This window comes from Heptranchias perlo, chromosome 19 (genome assembly GCF_035084215.1).
Source record: "Heptranchias perlo isolate sHepPer1 chromosome 19, sHepPer1.hap1, whole genome shotgun sequence".
In the NCBI taxonomy this organism is placed as follows: Eukaryota; Metazoa; Chordata; class Chondrichthyes; order Hexanchiformes; family Hexanchidae; genus Heptranchias; species Heptranchias perlo.
In genome coordinates this window covers 9590012-9603983 of record NC_090343.1, presented here as the reverse complement: position 1 = coordinate 9603983, position 13972 = coordinate 9590012, and the positions used below count along the sequence as shown (strand labels likewise).

General features: G+C 43.5%; 1 protein-coding gene across 3 annotated transcripts in view; it reads right to left on the bottom strand.

Moving 5' to 3' along the window:
* LOC137335137 (rho GTPase-activating protein 39-like) overlaps positions 1-13972 on the bottom strand; it is a 127081-nt gene that overhangs the window by 30640 nt on the left and 82469 nt on the right. The window contains exon 1 of one of the 3 annotated variants that reach the window (XM_068000265.1): positions 1918-2162. The exons of the other annotated variants lie outside the window; for them this stretch is intronic. Within the exon in view, the coding sequence (XP_067856366.1) occupies positions 1918-1964 (47 nt within the window). The 5' untranslated portion in view covers positions 1965-2162. Of the gene's footprint in view, positions 1-1917; positions 2163-13972 lie in introns of those variants that run through there. 3 annotated transcript variants of the gene reach the window in all.

The following is a 13972-nucleotide window of genomic DNA, read 5'->3' as shown; positions in this document are numbered from 1 at the left end:
AAACAGACCTTTCCCATTAATCACACTAGTACACACACACACATTCACGCATGCATGCACCCACACACGGGCACGCAAAGTGAGTTCTGAATGACAGTATTTTCCAATTAGGAGACTGACCCAAATTACATCAAGAGAAAAAAAAATCCCACAGATTTTTATCGTGAACTGACAAAACCAGTTACCATCTCTACAAATTGCTGATTACATTAAAAACTTTTGTCCTCCCTGGTGATTTTGAAAAAACTTTGAATGGATCAAAGCAGCTCTCAATTCCACTTAAAAAAAAAATAGTTTTACAATGTTGCTGTGAGGCTCATGGAGGACCTGTGCACACATGTCGAGTGTCTGCTGCTGGCTCCAGGAGTTTGCTCTTCCCTCAGGCAACTGGTCACCATGTGCTTTTCTCTTTTTTTAAAAAAAAGTTAAATTCCTTTTCATTAAATTATGTGGATTTGAAACTGAACTTTCCTTATTTTTCCCTCTTCTCAGGGGGGCCTGATTGCTCGAAGAGAAACAGTTTCAACTCCAAACAACTTTTGAAGTTAGATTCCACCAAAAAAAAAATTGTTTTCGCTTTCAATGATTTTACTCCATAATTTAAACAAAGCTACTGCAGTTCTAGCCCGAGAGATGCTGCAAAACTCAAATTTCAATTTTTCAAGAATCATCTCCTTAATTAGTTGGAGGATCATACTGCCAGAGTGCAAAACTACCAGTCCGAGAGGCCCCAAGTCCACAACCGAGACATTCAAACCCAGCTCCCTTCTTTGCGCCAGCCTGTCTTCTTGTACATTTATTTTACTGTGTTGCTGATGGCAGCCCCGAGTCTGGTTACAGCATAATGAAGTAAATGAGGCAGCACTTCTGCCTCTAAAGGCTCCAAACCCACCAAAACAAGTGGTTTCTGCAGACATCCTCAGAGGTGGCAACACCACCTATGGCAATACATGTAACATGTGCCATCAGAGATTGAAAGAGCCATGGATTCTGGCTGCCAGCAGGCTAGGAGCTCGTTGGCGGTATCCACCAGAGTGCTGGGCTCTGAGGCGGTATCAGAGAAGTGCTTCAAGAAGAAAAATAAATGCCCATTTGATGGCAACAAACTTGCTACCTATTCTGTAGAACCGGTTGTGCAGCTTTCTTCCCTCCTCGAGGCGCTAACTCCTCGCTGCGTTGCGGTTCCAAAGTGATGCGCGTCCTCCAGTACCTCACCTCACTGCTATCATTCACGTGTCAGCCTCGACTGTGAGCGCCATCGGGCTACTCAATAGCAGTTGAGGCAATCCTGTCCTCACGAGACATCGACACTTCCAGCAAGAAACACTGGATAGCGATCAGGAGCAGGATTTCCTCCCTCCCCCCTCCCCCAAGGGTGCCGAACCCTACAGTGGTGCCTTTAGCCCTGCTGGGACCAGGAATGGAACGTGGGACTTTCCTGTTCAACAACAAGTGGTCACAATATTCAGAAGGGGCCACAAGTTTGGCTGGTGTAAGAAATGGAAATATCACAGAGGCTACAGTAATGAGCATTTATTCCAAGGGTGGAGTTAAGGCTTGGGGCAGAGTTAAAGGGAGCATTACTCGACATCTTAGCAATGCCATACCTGACCTGGGAGCATTCGATGAAAATACTGGGTACAAAGAAAGGAAAAGTGTTTTTTTCCATTCCCTAGCACTGACATCGTTCATCAGTAAAATTCACCCCCCACCCAAAAAAATACAACTCAGATTATGCAGCTACAGTATTGAATTTTTTAAAAACACATATTAACCAGAGTTTTTAAAAATCCGATATGTACTAAGTGAAAATCATTGCCTCATCCCTGGACAGACATTCCTTCTTCTTTCCACTCCACCCCCCTCCCCAACTCCTAACACTGTCACCACCAGTGGAAAGTCTCCAAAGTTACTCACCTGGGCCAGAGAGGAAAGAATTTGTTGTAAAATTCTCCTGTCGACATTTGCAAATTTCAGTCCTGTGAGATTTTTCTCCAAACAGCCCTAAAAGACGTCATCTGCAACACGCATCAAAGTTCCTCTTATAATCCAAGGTGAAACCTCTATTCAGCCTCTCCACAAAGATTAGCAAATTGTGCAGCAGCAACATAATACAACTGTGAGTCAGTCACTCTAATCCACTTTTTTTTTGAGGGCAGGTTTTAACTAAAGAGACAAGGACAAAAGACAAGCGAGTCCGACATACAAAGAAACAAACTCCCATATTACGAACACAAACAGATAGGCCTGCCCAAATTAGACCCGTGCTTGGTGCTCCCTCCCTCGCAGTTTCCTCCCACATCCCGAGACTACAACATACACTTTAATACAGGGCTGCGGATGGATAGGCCACTTTGGGTCCAGTTTACAGCCCCACAGAATAGAATTACAGCACGCTGATATCAGGAAACTGCAGAAAATGTTTTGCTTTCTCGTCCCCTCATTCTAGAAATTAAACTCTCCTGACAGCAAACACAGAATTGATTTGTTACAGAGCTGAAGGATTATCAGGGCTGCTGAGCTGACAGTGTGCTGCCTCTGCAACTATTGTACATTTTGCTGATCGCCTTTCCCTTCCTTACTCTTTTCATGCCCCTCTCACCACTACACCCCCACCTCAAAAAACAACTGACAAGACAGGAATAAAACATTTTCCTTTGAAATGATGTATCAGGGCAATTCAAACTTCAAACAAAATTCAAACACACACAGGACATTTCTCTAATTTCTAGTTTTTAGTTCTGATTCATTTTGTTATTTCACTAATGAAGAGAAAACAAGTTTCAAAGCACGTCCACTGACGAGCCACTCGTTGCTTCGCAAAGATTTTTTGCAGCCGTTGGTCATCAAACGAGGTCACACTACTTGGTACTGCTGACTGATGCACAGGGGAGAGTTGAAATGTGAGTTTATCAAATAAAAAAATGGAAAGAAAAAAAGAACTTGCATTTATATAGCGCCTTTCGTGACCTTAGGACATCCCAATGCGCTTTACAGCCAATTAAGTACTTTTGAAATGGAGTCAAAAAACAGATTATTTGGTCATTACCTCATTGCTGTTTGTGAGATCTTGCTGTGCGCAAACCGGCTGCTGCGTTTCCTACATTACAACAGTGACTGCATTTCAAGACGTACTTCATCGGCAGTAAAGCATTTTGAATCCTGTGGTAGTGAAAGGTGCTATATAAATGCAAGTTCTTCCTTTCAAGATCAGAACTTTTTCTTAAAAAAAAGATTGGAAATGTGCAACATCTACTTTTGTTTGAAATGCTTTTCTCTAAATGGGAAGTGGTATTAGCAGTAGGAAGTGGCTGGAAGTTGTTATGGAGTCCAACAAGATGAGGAAGCTGCATTATCAAAGATGGTCAACACCAGGTGTTCAGCAATTGTGTAACTTTTATTGTGTACATGATATTTCAGCACCTCCCACAACTTGATCACTGTGACCCCTCAAAGCTGATATCATCAGCACTCGATATTTCCATAAACAATTATAACTCTTCAATAGTGTAAGACAGGTGCACAGAGCGAAAAAGCTCTCCAAGCCCTTTTCCCTTAATAAATCAGGTCCCCGAAGAGCTGATAACATTTGCCTCCGCACCCCTCCCCTCGTTTATATTCCACACCGTTCACCCGACGAAGGAGGAAGCCTCCGAAAGCTTGTGGGATTAAAAATAAAATTGTTGGACTATAACTTGGTGTTGTAAAATTGTTTACAACTCGTTTATATTGTCATTGTTCTACCTGTACTTTCTTTCTAAAGGATTTACAGGCAGGTCTAAAATGATTCCTAGGCAGGCTGAGCCAATTGTGTGTGTTTGTGCAATTACCTCACAACATTATTTTATGTGATGACTCAGATTGCGGATGAATGGAACCCGCTTCATAATTGACTCGAGACGAGCTTCCGACCACATATCCGCTCCATCACCAAGATCGCCTAGTTCCACCTCCGTAACATCGCCCATCTCTGCTCCAGCTCAGCTCAGCTCATCTGCTAAAATTCTCATCTGTGCCTTTGTTACCTCCAGACTGGACTATTCCGATGGTCTCCTGGCCGGCCTCCCATCTTCCACCCTCCATAAGCTTGAGCTCATCCAAAACTCTGCTGCCCGTATCCTACTCGCACTAAGACCTGTTCACCCATCACCCCTGTGCTCGCTGACCTACATTGGCTCCCGGTCCGGGAACACCTCGATTTTAAAATTCTCATCCTTGTTTTCAAATCCCTCCACGGCCTCACCCCTCCCTCTCTCTATAACCTCCTCCAGCCCTACCACCCTCCGAGATCTCTGTACTCCTCCAATTCTTGCGTGTCCCCCACTTTAATCGCTTCACCATTGGCAGCCGTGCCTTCAGCTGCCTAGACCCTAAACTCTGGAATTCCCTTCACAAACCTCTCCGCCTCTCTCCTCCTCCTTTAAGACGCTCCTTAAAACCTACCTCTTTGACCAAACGTTTGGTCATCTGTCCTAACACCTCCTTATGTAGCTCGGTGTGAAATTTTGTTTAATAACGCTCCTGTGAAGCGCTCTGGGTTGTTTTACTACATTAAAGGCGCTATATAAATGCAAGTTGTTGTTGTTCATACGTTCTGTGGTGGAGAACGGAGATTGCAGATCACCAGACCAATGAACTTGCGGTCCACTTTGATGGCATGCATGCACGGTAGAAGTATTGTACCTTCTGTGACCAATGACGAAAGCTACACCTATTGATTGGGATGTTGGGTGGAAGCAGTGATATTGCTTTTGATTTTTATTTGGCCTCCTTTCTTTTTTCAATGATTTTCTCCTTACTCCTTCTCTCTGGAAAGCATTGAATTCTTGCTGGTGTACAGTTGCACTCATGCCACGTATCCTCCATGATATTGTTCACATGTGAGCCTAGGGAGTGAATGCTGTCAGGCATCACTGACAAGGATGATCCTGTCCTTGCCTGACATCCCTAAAGCATGCACTTCCCAAAGGGTGACTGGATAGTAATCAGAAGCAGGAACCCTGGCCAATTTTCCCCTCCCTAACCAAACAGGCACAAAGGTCAATTGTAGCTATGCCTCAGCTGGCATCAACTAACTTAGTACAGATCAGGGATTGAACTTGGGACCTTCTTAGTCTCTAGGACTTAACCAATCAATGTCTTAACCAGCTGGGTCATCGGGAGACATGGAATTTGTCGCCAAAATTCGATTAAATTCAACTGGGCCACATGTACTTAAAAGATATTGGCCTGCAATGTTATACCACAATCAGAACACAGTACAATGTGGAGGGACAATGGGAATATTTCACTCCAGTAGGGCAGTGTAAAACCTGACCTCATGAAAAGCTTCACAGTTCACAGATTACAGTGCTCCATTACCCTTATCCCGCTGAATAAACTGGAATGCATACAGTTAGCGCAAGTGCTTTCAGAGTTTATTTATACATATATAAACACAGGGTCAGCAAAGGGGTTAAGGATTAAGGGTCAAGGAAGAAAGGTCACAAGTGTAATATTATCCCAGCATCTTAATCCTATCCTGAAGCTGTAGGAGTGAGCGGATCAGAAGGACAGCTTCAGCCTCGAGGGAATTTGGTTCAAAAGACTACCAAATGTAATGTTAAACTCAGCTGACAGCTTTGTTAAATAGAGTTGTCAGGGAAACGCTAGGGCACTGCTACTTGCATGCCCCACAAGTAGTCTGTGCTATGCTATCATTACAGTAGACACGGGCAGTGTAAAAACATTGTGTCCCATTGCTTGGTTAGACATTAACCACCATTTCAACCATGAAGAACAGATCACACGGGAAGGACAGGAATACCCAGCACTCACAAGTACAGGGTACACCATAGCAGTAACAGTAAAGAATACACTGCACGTACTACAGATTATGTTACACACTGTGGGACGCTGAGGAGGAACACTATGACGACCCAGGACGTGGTCTAGGGTTGCATTGCCTAATACTGCCTTTGTCACTATGGTGCCACTCCCCTCACCCTAATACAGAAGCAAAACAAGTAAGGCGAATCACAAGTGGGAATTGTGCCTCAATAAATGCTCTGATATCCAGGAGCTCCATCTCATTTCACAGAAAGTCAAGTTTACAGAGGTCATATCAAAAAAAATTATTCAGGAATTTGAATCTTAAATGGTGTTTCAATGCAGCTGAACAATCAAATGATCAGCATGACTGATCAAGTAAGCAATCACTTGAAAGGCAACCACAGGCATTATAATGACTTGAGGCAAGGGTATCCATGCTTTTTGCCTACATGGGCCCTGGAGCTCCTGCAACCACATATTAAGAAAAGAACTTGCACTTATATAGCATCTTTCATGACCACAAGACGCCCCAAAGCACTTCACAGCCAATTAAATACTTCTGAAGTTCAAATATTGCTGTAATGTAGGGAAACGCGGCAACCAATTTGTACACAGCACGCTCCTACAAATAGCGATGAGATAAATGACCAGATAATCTGTTTTTAGTGATGTTGGTTGAGTGATAAATATTGGCCAGGACACGGGGAGAACTCCCCTGCTCCTCTTCGACATAGTGTCTGGGGAACTTTTACGTCCCCAAGAGGACAAATGGGGTCTTGGTTTAATATCTCATCGGAAAAATGGCACTTCCGACGATGCAGTGCTCCCTCAGCACTACACTGAAGCCTTAGCCTAGATTATGCGCCCAAGTCTCTGGAGTGAGACTTGAACTCACAACCTTCTAACTCAGAGGCAAGAGTGCTACCAACTGAGCCACAGCTGACACACAAGGTGTTTTAACATTTCAGTGCAGGTTTTGGGAGAGCAATGCTGTATTGGTCTCTCAGCAGCGTTCTCTTCTACTTCCACCTGGCATCATTCTCCATCAACCAGCAGGAAGAGCCAGAGAATCCAGCAGCACCTAGGAAGTATGAAAAATATAATTAAAAATGTCCTCTCCCCTCCCACCAAGCTATGTTACAGTCTGTTTGGATTTAGTGTTGCTGTTTGAAATTGCTGCTCTCTACTTCAAGAATAGACTGCAGAAGGGTTTCAAGGGCCACACGGCCAGGATTTACTGCCCACACTTGGCCCATGAGGCTGTAGCTTGGACATCTCTGCTTTAAAGTAGATCTTCCAATACAGAAAGCACCGTGGGAGAACCTTCACCACACGGACTGCAGCAGTTCAAGGCAGCAGCTCACCACCAACTTCTCAAGGGCAATTAGGGATGGGCAATAAATGCTGGCCTTGCCAATGACACCCACATCCCATGAACGAATAAAAAAAGATAGAGGACCTTAGACAAACATAGAACAAATTTCAATACTTCAACTGACAGGTACAGATATTGGTGCTTTTAGAGAATGCACATCATTTATGTTACTGCTAGTTTGATGTTGCTTTTTTATTTTGGATTCTGGAAGCCTAGCCTCCATGCTATTAAATCAGTTTTCTGTAGCAACGCAGCAGACTCTGAACCAGTTTCACTTGGGTCTTGCTAATGGGCTACAGAAAATGGTTTTAACACCATAAATGCCAGGAGCTGACACTCAAACCAAGGCTGCCAGAATCGGAATTGGAATATGAAAGCAGCTGACTGCTGGCATTCCTGTATGAAACAAGAGACAACTCAGTATCAGCTCAGCCAATGCCAGCTCATCCCACCCCCAAATATCCACTAATGTCGTGCAAACCATACTGAGGCGTGAGTCATACATACAATGAGACATGAGAGATAGGCACTGCTTACTCAATGTACACGGTACTCGAACTGAACTGACTGAGACGTATGAGTCATATAAAATCAGACATCAGTGCATAGTTATCTTTACCCAGGGTGCTCCCAGTATGTACAGCGGGCATATGGCTATCACCGTTTATAGCCTTCACATACAGGAGTCAGATATGAGGCACAGATGTGAGCAAACGGGCAGATATTACTTGGTCAGGCTGTATGGTCAGACCTGAAAAGAATGAATTGAAGTACAGACTTCTTTGTGGTCTCGCACAGAGTCAAGAACTATCAGCTCTGAGAGGATCTCTGTTCCTTTTTGCAGTGGTGGGAATGATGGAGCGGCTTGGATCAACCGCCAGCTCACCTTCCTGGTTGTTGGGGGAGGGGGGGCAGGTGGTGTGTGGGAGCAGAACAAAAATCTTTAAGGAGCCCCAGGAGGTTGGGGGGGGGGGGGGGGGGGGGAAAGGAGGGGAATAAATTCTATTCCCGAAGGATTATGGAATTCGAAACTTCTTAAAGAAATGGGGGAGGCAGTCTGCTTAATGTAACATATTTGAATTTTTTGGGGTGCGGGTCATAGAAGTACTATACAGTGGAAGCACTTCTCCCTGCCTTTTGTTATGTAAGTTTGATCTGTACCATGTCCAATACCTCGTACATACTTTTTCTAATTCAAAGTCATTTTTGTGCTTAAAAGTTCAAATAATGAATTATTAAAAAAGTGGATGATTTTTTTTTACAAAAATGATGAGGACAGGTTGCATAATCTTGGCTTGTACTCTCTCGAGTATGGGAGATTGAGGGGTGATCTGATCGAGGTGTTTAAAGTGCTAAAAGGATTCAACAGAGAAACTATTTCCGCTGGTGGGGGAATCACGAACAAGGGGGCATAATCTTAAAATGAGAGCTAGGCCCTTTAGGAGGGAAATCAGGAAGCACTTTTTCACACAAAGGGTAGTAGAAATCTAGAATTCTCAAGACCGAGATAGATAGATTTTTTTGTTAGGTAACAGTATCAAGGCATATGGAGCAAAGGTGGGAAAGTGGAGCTGAGGTGCAGATCGGCCATGATCTAATTGAGTGGCGGAACAGACCTGATGGGCTGAGTGGCCTCCTCATGTTCCTAATTTGATTTATCCAGTAATTCGAATTAAAGCGATTTTCAATGATCAGGAGTAGACTGTAACTGGAATGGTTACTTTGCTATGTACATGCAGGCTCAGGACCAGCTGAACCTGCTCTGTACAGCACACAATGGTTTTCAGGTCCCAGCCTGGCTTTATTGAAATCACTGTTTCCTACGTTGCAGGTGCTGCTGTCTATTGACACAAATCTCAAGGCTGAGCGGAGCACTTTTCAGTTCTCCCACTAGCTTCCCTTATTGTGATTTTAACAACAATTCTTTAATTTTGTTATTTAAGAAACACATTACTAGGAATTAGGCCTAACTTGCATTGCATTTGTCTACTGTATTGACAGGAGTCTGGTTTCGTTGGTAAGTGCCGATAAGAGAGAGTGAAACAAGTAGGAAGCATTTATGGGTACAGCTGTGTTAACACAAAACAGAATTCCAAGTATCCCAGGTTAATGATTGTATCTCCACGGTAATTGAGCTCCCTGTGCTGTCGGGCTCAATAACTCCTCCAGCGATGTTTTTAAATTACATCAACGGGAGTAGGGGACCCACAAAGAAGGAAAAGAAAAAGAAAAAGTTGAATTGTAATTCTCTGCAAAGGTTCAGTTTTTTTTTTAAAAACAGGGAGCCTAGTCGAGATTCTCTCTTGCGCTAACAGCCGTGCTCGTTCAGCAAGACGAGGGTTAAGTCAACCTTTACCTCCTTTACGCTGCAGACAGGTATTGGAAAGCAGCTCTGAGCATTCGGAGGCACTGACCGCCTCCAATGATGCTGGAGGAAGCAGCAGTGCTCGCGGCGGCAATGAAACAACGCGGGCACGCCCAGCTGTCCCACTTACACCCGTCTGCTTCTCTCCTGGCAGCGATTCAAATTGTTTCCATGGAACTTATCTTGGGCCTTACCACTTTCAATTCAACTCAAATAAAAGAGCTGACTGAATATTTTAAAGAAGCAGACCTGAATGCACCAAGCCACTGTGTGCAACATACGCACAGTTTTCCTTTATTACAGCTCCTTATTTTGTTTTATTCATTTTCGGGGATGAGGGCATCGCTGCCAAGGCCGGCATTTATTGCCTGTCCCTAGTTGCCCTTGAGAAGGTGGTGGGGGGGCCACCTTCTTGAAACTGCAAGATAGCAGTTTGATACAACTTGTAAGGGCAATTAAGAGTCAGTAAGTTGGAGTGGGACTGGAGTAACGTATAGGCCAGAGCGTATACGGACGGCAGGTTTCCTTCCCTATGAGGGATTAGCAAACCAGATAGGTTTTGCTGCAATCATGGTCACATTTATTTCTAGATTAATTTTTTTTAAAAAGTGAGTTGAAATTCACAAACTGCCATGGTGGGATTTGAATTCTGGATTATTAGTCCAGGCTTTGGATTACGAGTCCAGTAGCATAACCACTACACTACTGAGCCCGTCATTTGAGGCACAATGAAAGCAACGAGACCTAAGGGAACAATGCTGATAATTCCTGAGCTGTGGCTGGGACACCGAGGGGGTGGCAGTCACTTCAATCATTTGTTCCCACGGATTTGGGGCTGGAATATTTACAATGGAGCTTCAAATTCAGAAAATTAATACATTTTGCTGATTCTTAAGTGATCTAAATTTACTGCACTCACGACGATAATTTTGCTCCCCCCAGCAATCTGGCTCGTACATTTCTCACTATAAAAGTTGCACGCTCACAGCAATCTTCCCTCGATATTGCTACTATAAATACCTACTAAATTTTGCAAATTTTTTCATCTCCTTCGCCCGAAGCTGGTTGCTCAGGCTGAGGTTCACACGTATAGCATTTTCCATTATCAGCCCAAATCCCTTGACTATTCTGAAATTTCAATACAGGAGATAACTAGAACTACAGCTGCAATCAAAGAACGGTTAACACTTATGACAGCTTCTCACTTTACAAGGTCAGTAAATCGTTTTTTGCCCAATCAGCCTCTTCTCCACTTGCTGCCAAGTCTTGCACAAAAGCAGCATCTCAGATGTTGCGGAAAATGCTTTCAGCGCATTGATGCTTTCAGCATTTCCACAATTGCAAGATATCTATGACCATATCATGTATGTGAGCAAGAACAGAGGCTTGCAATCTTCCCCGGACAGCTCTCCGATATCTCCAAGAAACCCAACAGAGTGGCACTGGCAAGAGGCCTGGGAGCAGGTTGCTCGTTTGGTCTTTTGCCAGGGTAATTTTCCAGAGCAAGTGGGAGCAACTTCAATGGGGAGAGGGAACACAACAACAAGTAGGGAACAAAGAAAGGGTGCAATCGGAGGCAAAACAACAGCTCTGCACTGAGCTTCGAGGAGGAAGAGGGATGAAATGCTGCAATCAGGCTCTTTGAAACTCTTAAAAAAAGAGCAAAAATACAAACGCATATCCCTACACCTATGTACATCAGAATGGTTACATGATATCCCCAAGAAAAGACACACTAAGGTAGTGGTGGGGGCAGGGTGGAAAAACATGCATTACTAGGTGTAAATAATAAATGCGGAAAACGTCAAATGCAGACATCCTTCAAAGCACTGAGATGTCGGTGTGCCTCCAGGAGGAGCCAGCTACCTCCTACCAACACCTCTCGTTGTCATGGAGATGCAGTCCCTACAACAGATGCATGCTGAGATTTGCATCACTTTCCATAATTAACAGGCGCTTTGCATCAACAGCTCTTGGTCCACAAATTGGGTTTCATCATCTTAAAGCTGCAGTCCCTCCCAGAAATATCGCCGAGAAAATCTTAACCGAAAAGATTGATTGTAATTTCATTTTCTGAACATTAAAAACAATTATTTCATCAAATGAAATGATTTCTTGCCTGTTCACGATCGATTGAGATGATGTCACTACATTATTCGCCAGCAACCAAGTACCAATAACCAAATTTAATTTTTTAAAAACTAAGCTCAGGTCACATGGTCGAGATACATTCCCGATGAACTATGAATGGGGCAAGTGGACTTATGAGGACAGGAGAGTTTCAGCTTTAGACAAACCTAATCATTGCTCAAAGCAACTGCTTCCTTTTCCTTATTTCATTATTCTTCCCTCTTATCCTGAAGGCATTGACTCCCTAACTGGGTATACTCAACGGGCACCACATCTACAGACCCATCAATCTATACAGCATGATCCAATTCCGCAGTTACGCAGATGAAAGATGCAAAATTTACTTTTTCTTTTTGGTAAAACGGATATGATTAACTCAGCTTAGTGTTAGTATGATTCAAGATTTCACACAATGAGTTAGAGATGAAACAGAATAGAAATGACAACCAACACATCTTACAGCTACTAAAGCGCAGTTCACTAATGTAAGCATCATAATAACAATTTGCATTTATATAGCGTCTTTAACGTAGAAAAATGTCCCCAAATGCATCACAAAAATGTCATCAAAAACTGTGCCAAAGGATGTGGAGATGCCTGTGATGGACTGGGGTGGACAAATGTAAGGAATCTTACAACACCAGGTTATAGTCCAACAGTTTTATTTGAAAATCACAAGCTTTCGGAGATTACCTCCTTCGTCAGGTGAGGAAGGAGGTAAGCTCCGAAAGCTTGTGATTTTCAAATAAAACTGTTGGACTATAACCTGATGTTGTAAGATTCCTTACAATTGTGCCAAAGGAGATAGCAAGAGAGTCAGAGGTGGGTTTTAAGGAGGGTCTTAGTGGAAGACAGGAAAGCAGAGAAGTGGTGGGATTTAGTGAGGGAATTCCAGAGCACAGAGTTGAAGGCTCGACCATCAATGGTGGGATGAAGGAAGGATCCAAAAGAGGCTAGATCAGAGAAATGGAGAGTTTGAGGTGTTGGGGGGGGGTTGGTGGAGGAATTGTAAGGCTGGAGGAGGTTACAAAGATGGAAGGGGTGAGGCAGTGAACAGGTTTAAACTGCAGGGTGAGAATTTTAAATATGAGGCGGCGGGGGTCCAGGACAAGGACAAGGGTGATGGATGAACCGGACTTGGTGCAGGATAAAATACGGACAGCAGAGTTTTGGATCTGGCATTTACAGAGCATGGAGGATGGGAGGACAGAGAGAAGAGCATCAGAATAGTCATCTGGGGGTGCTAAAGCCATGGATGAAGGCTTCAGTGGCAGATAGGCTGAAGTAGGGGTGATGTTACAGAGTTGGCGGTCTTTGTGATGGGTAGGATATAGGGTCGGAAGCTCAGCTTGGGGTCAAATAGGATGCTGAGGTTGCAAATAGTCAGACTTAACATCACTGAAGCTCAAATTTGAGCATTTATGTTTAATTTAGTAAATTTTCACACTTTTGATGTCACGTAGTCGATTTTACACAACTGAAAGCAGGTATGGAACAATGAGTTTCAAAAGGGCTCCCACCGATTCCATGAACTCATTCAATGAGTAGCTAAGTAATTAAGACTCAGACGGTCTCAGGTTTAATCCAACACTCCAGCAAAGTGACCATCCCTTCAGGAAAAGGAGAGGAGGGTCTTACAATTGTGTGACAATTGAAAAAAAATGAAAGGGTTTCCAAGAAAAAAAACACACTTGGGGACTTCTGAACAGTAATCACACGAGTCTGTTTAATACAAATACTTAGTTCCATTTCCAATACACGAGACTGGTTAAATTAATCTGCCGCTGATATCCTATGGTCACATTAGCAGATGGCTACTTAATCTAGGCCAAGCATGCCCACATTTTTCATACTCTGGCACTGGGTTCCTATCATCATAAACTTGGCTCACATCTGAAGTGGCAAACATATGGACTTAATTTTTTTTTAAATATAGATTTAGTAAGAGACCATGACCACTTCAGTTTGGACTTGAATGAGGATTCTGATTCCTGACTCCTGTGCACCTGAGCTCTCTGAAGGTCCAGGTGGAGGGTCATGGTGGTTGTCCTTCTGAACCCTGGCACTCAGGATTTGGGATGGGGGGGTTGAAAGAAAGAAAAGGGAGCTGGAGTTTCAGCTATTCTACTCCAACAGTTTCGGCACTACTTTATCACGATTGATCTTTGAATTAAAAAGCAAAAGTAGGGTCACCCCTACATTTCTTCAAGTCTGACCTCTGCCCACTCTAACTTCCCGTTATGTAATCACAAAAAGACTTGTTATTGCACCTCTGGAAACCTAGACCCAAT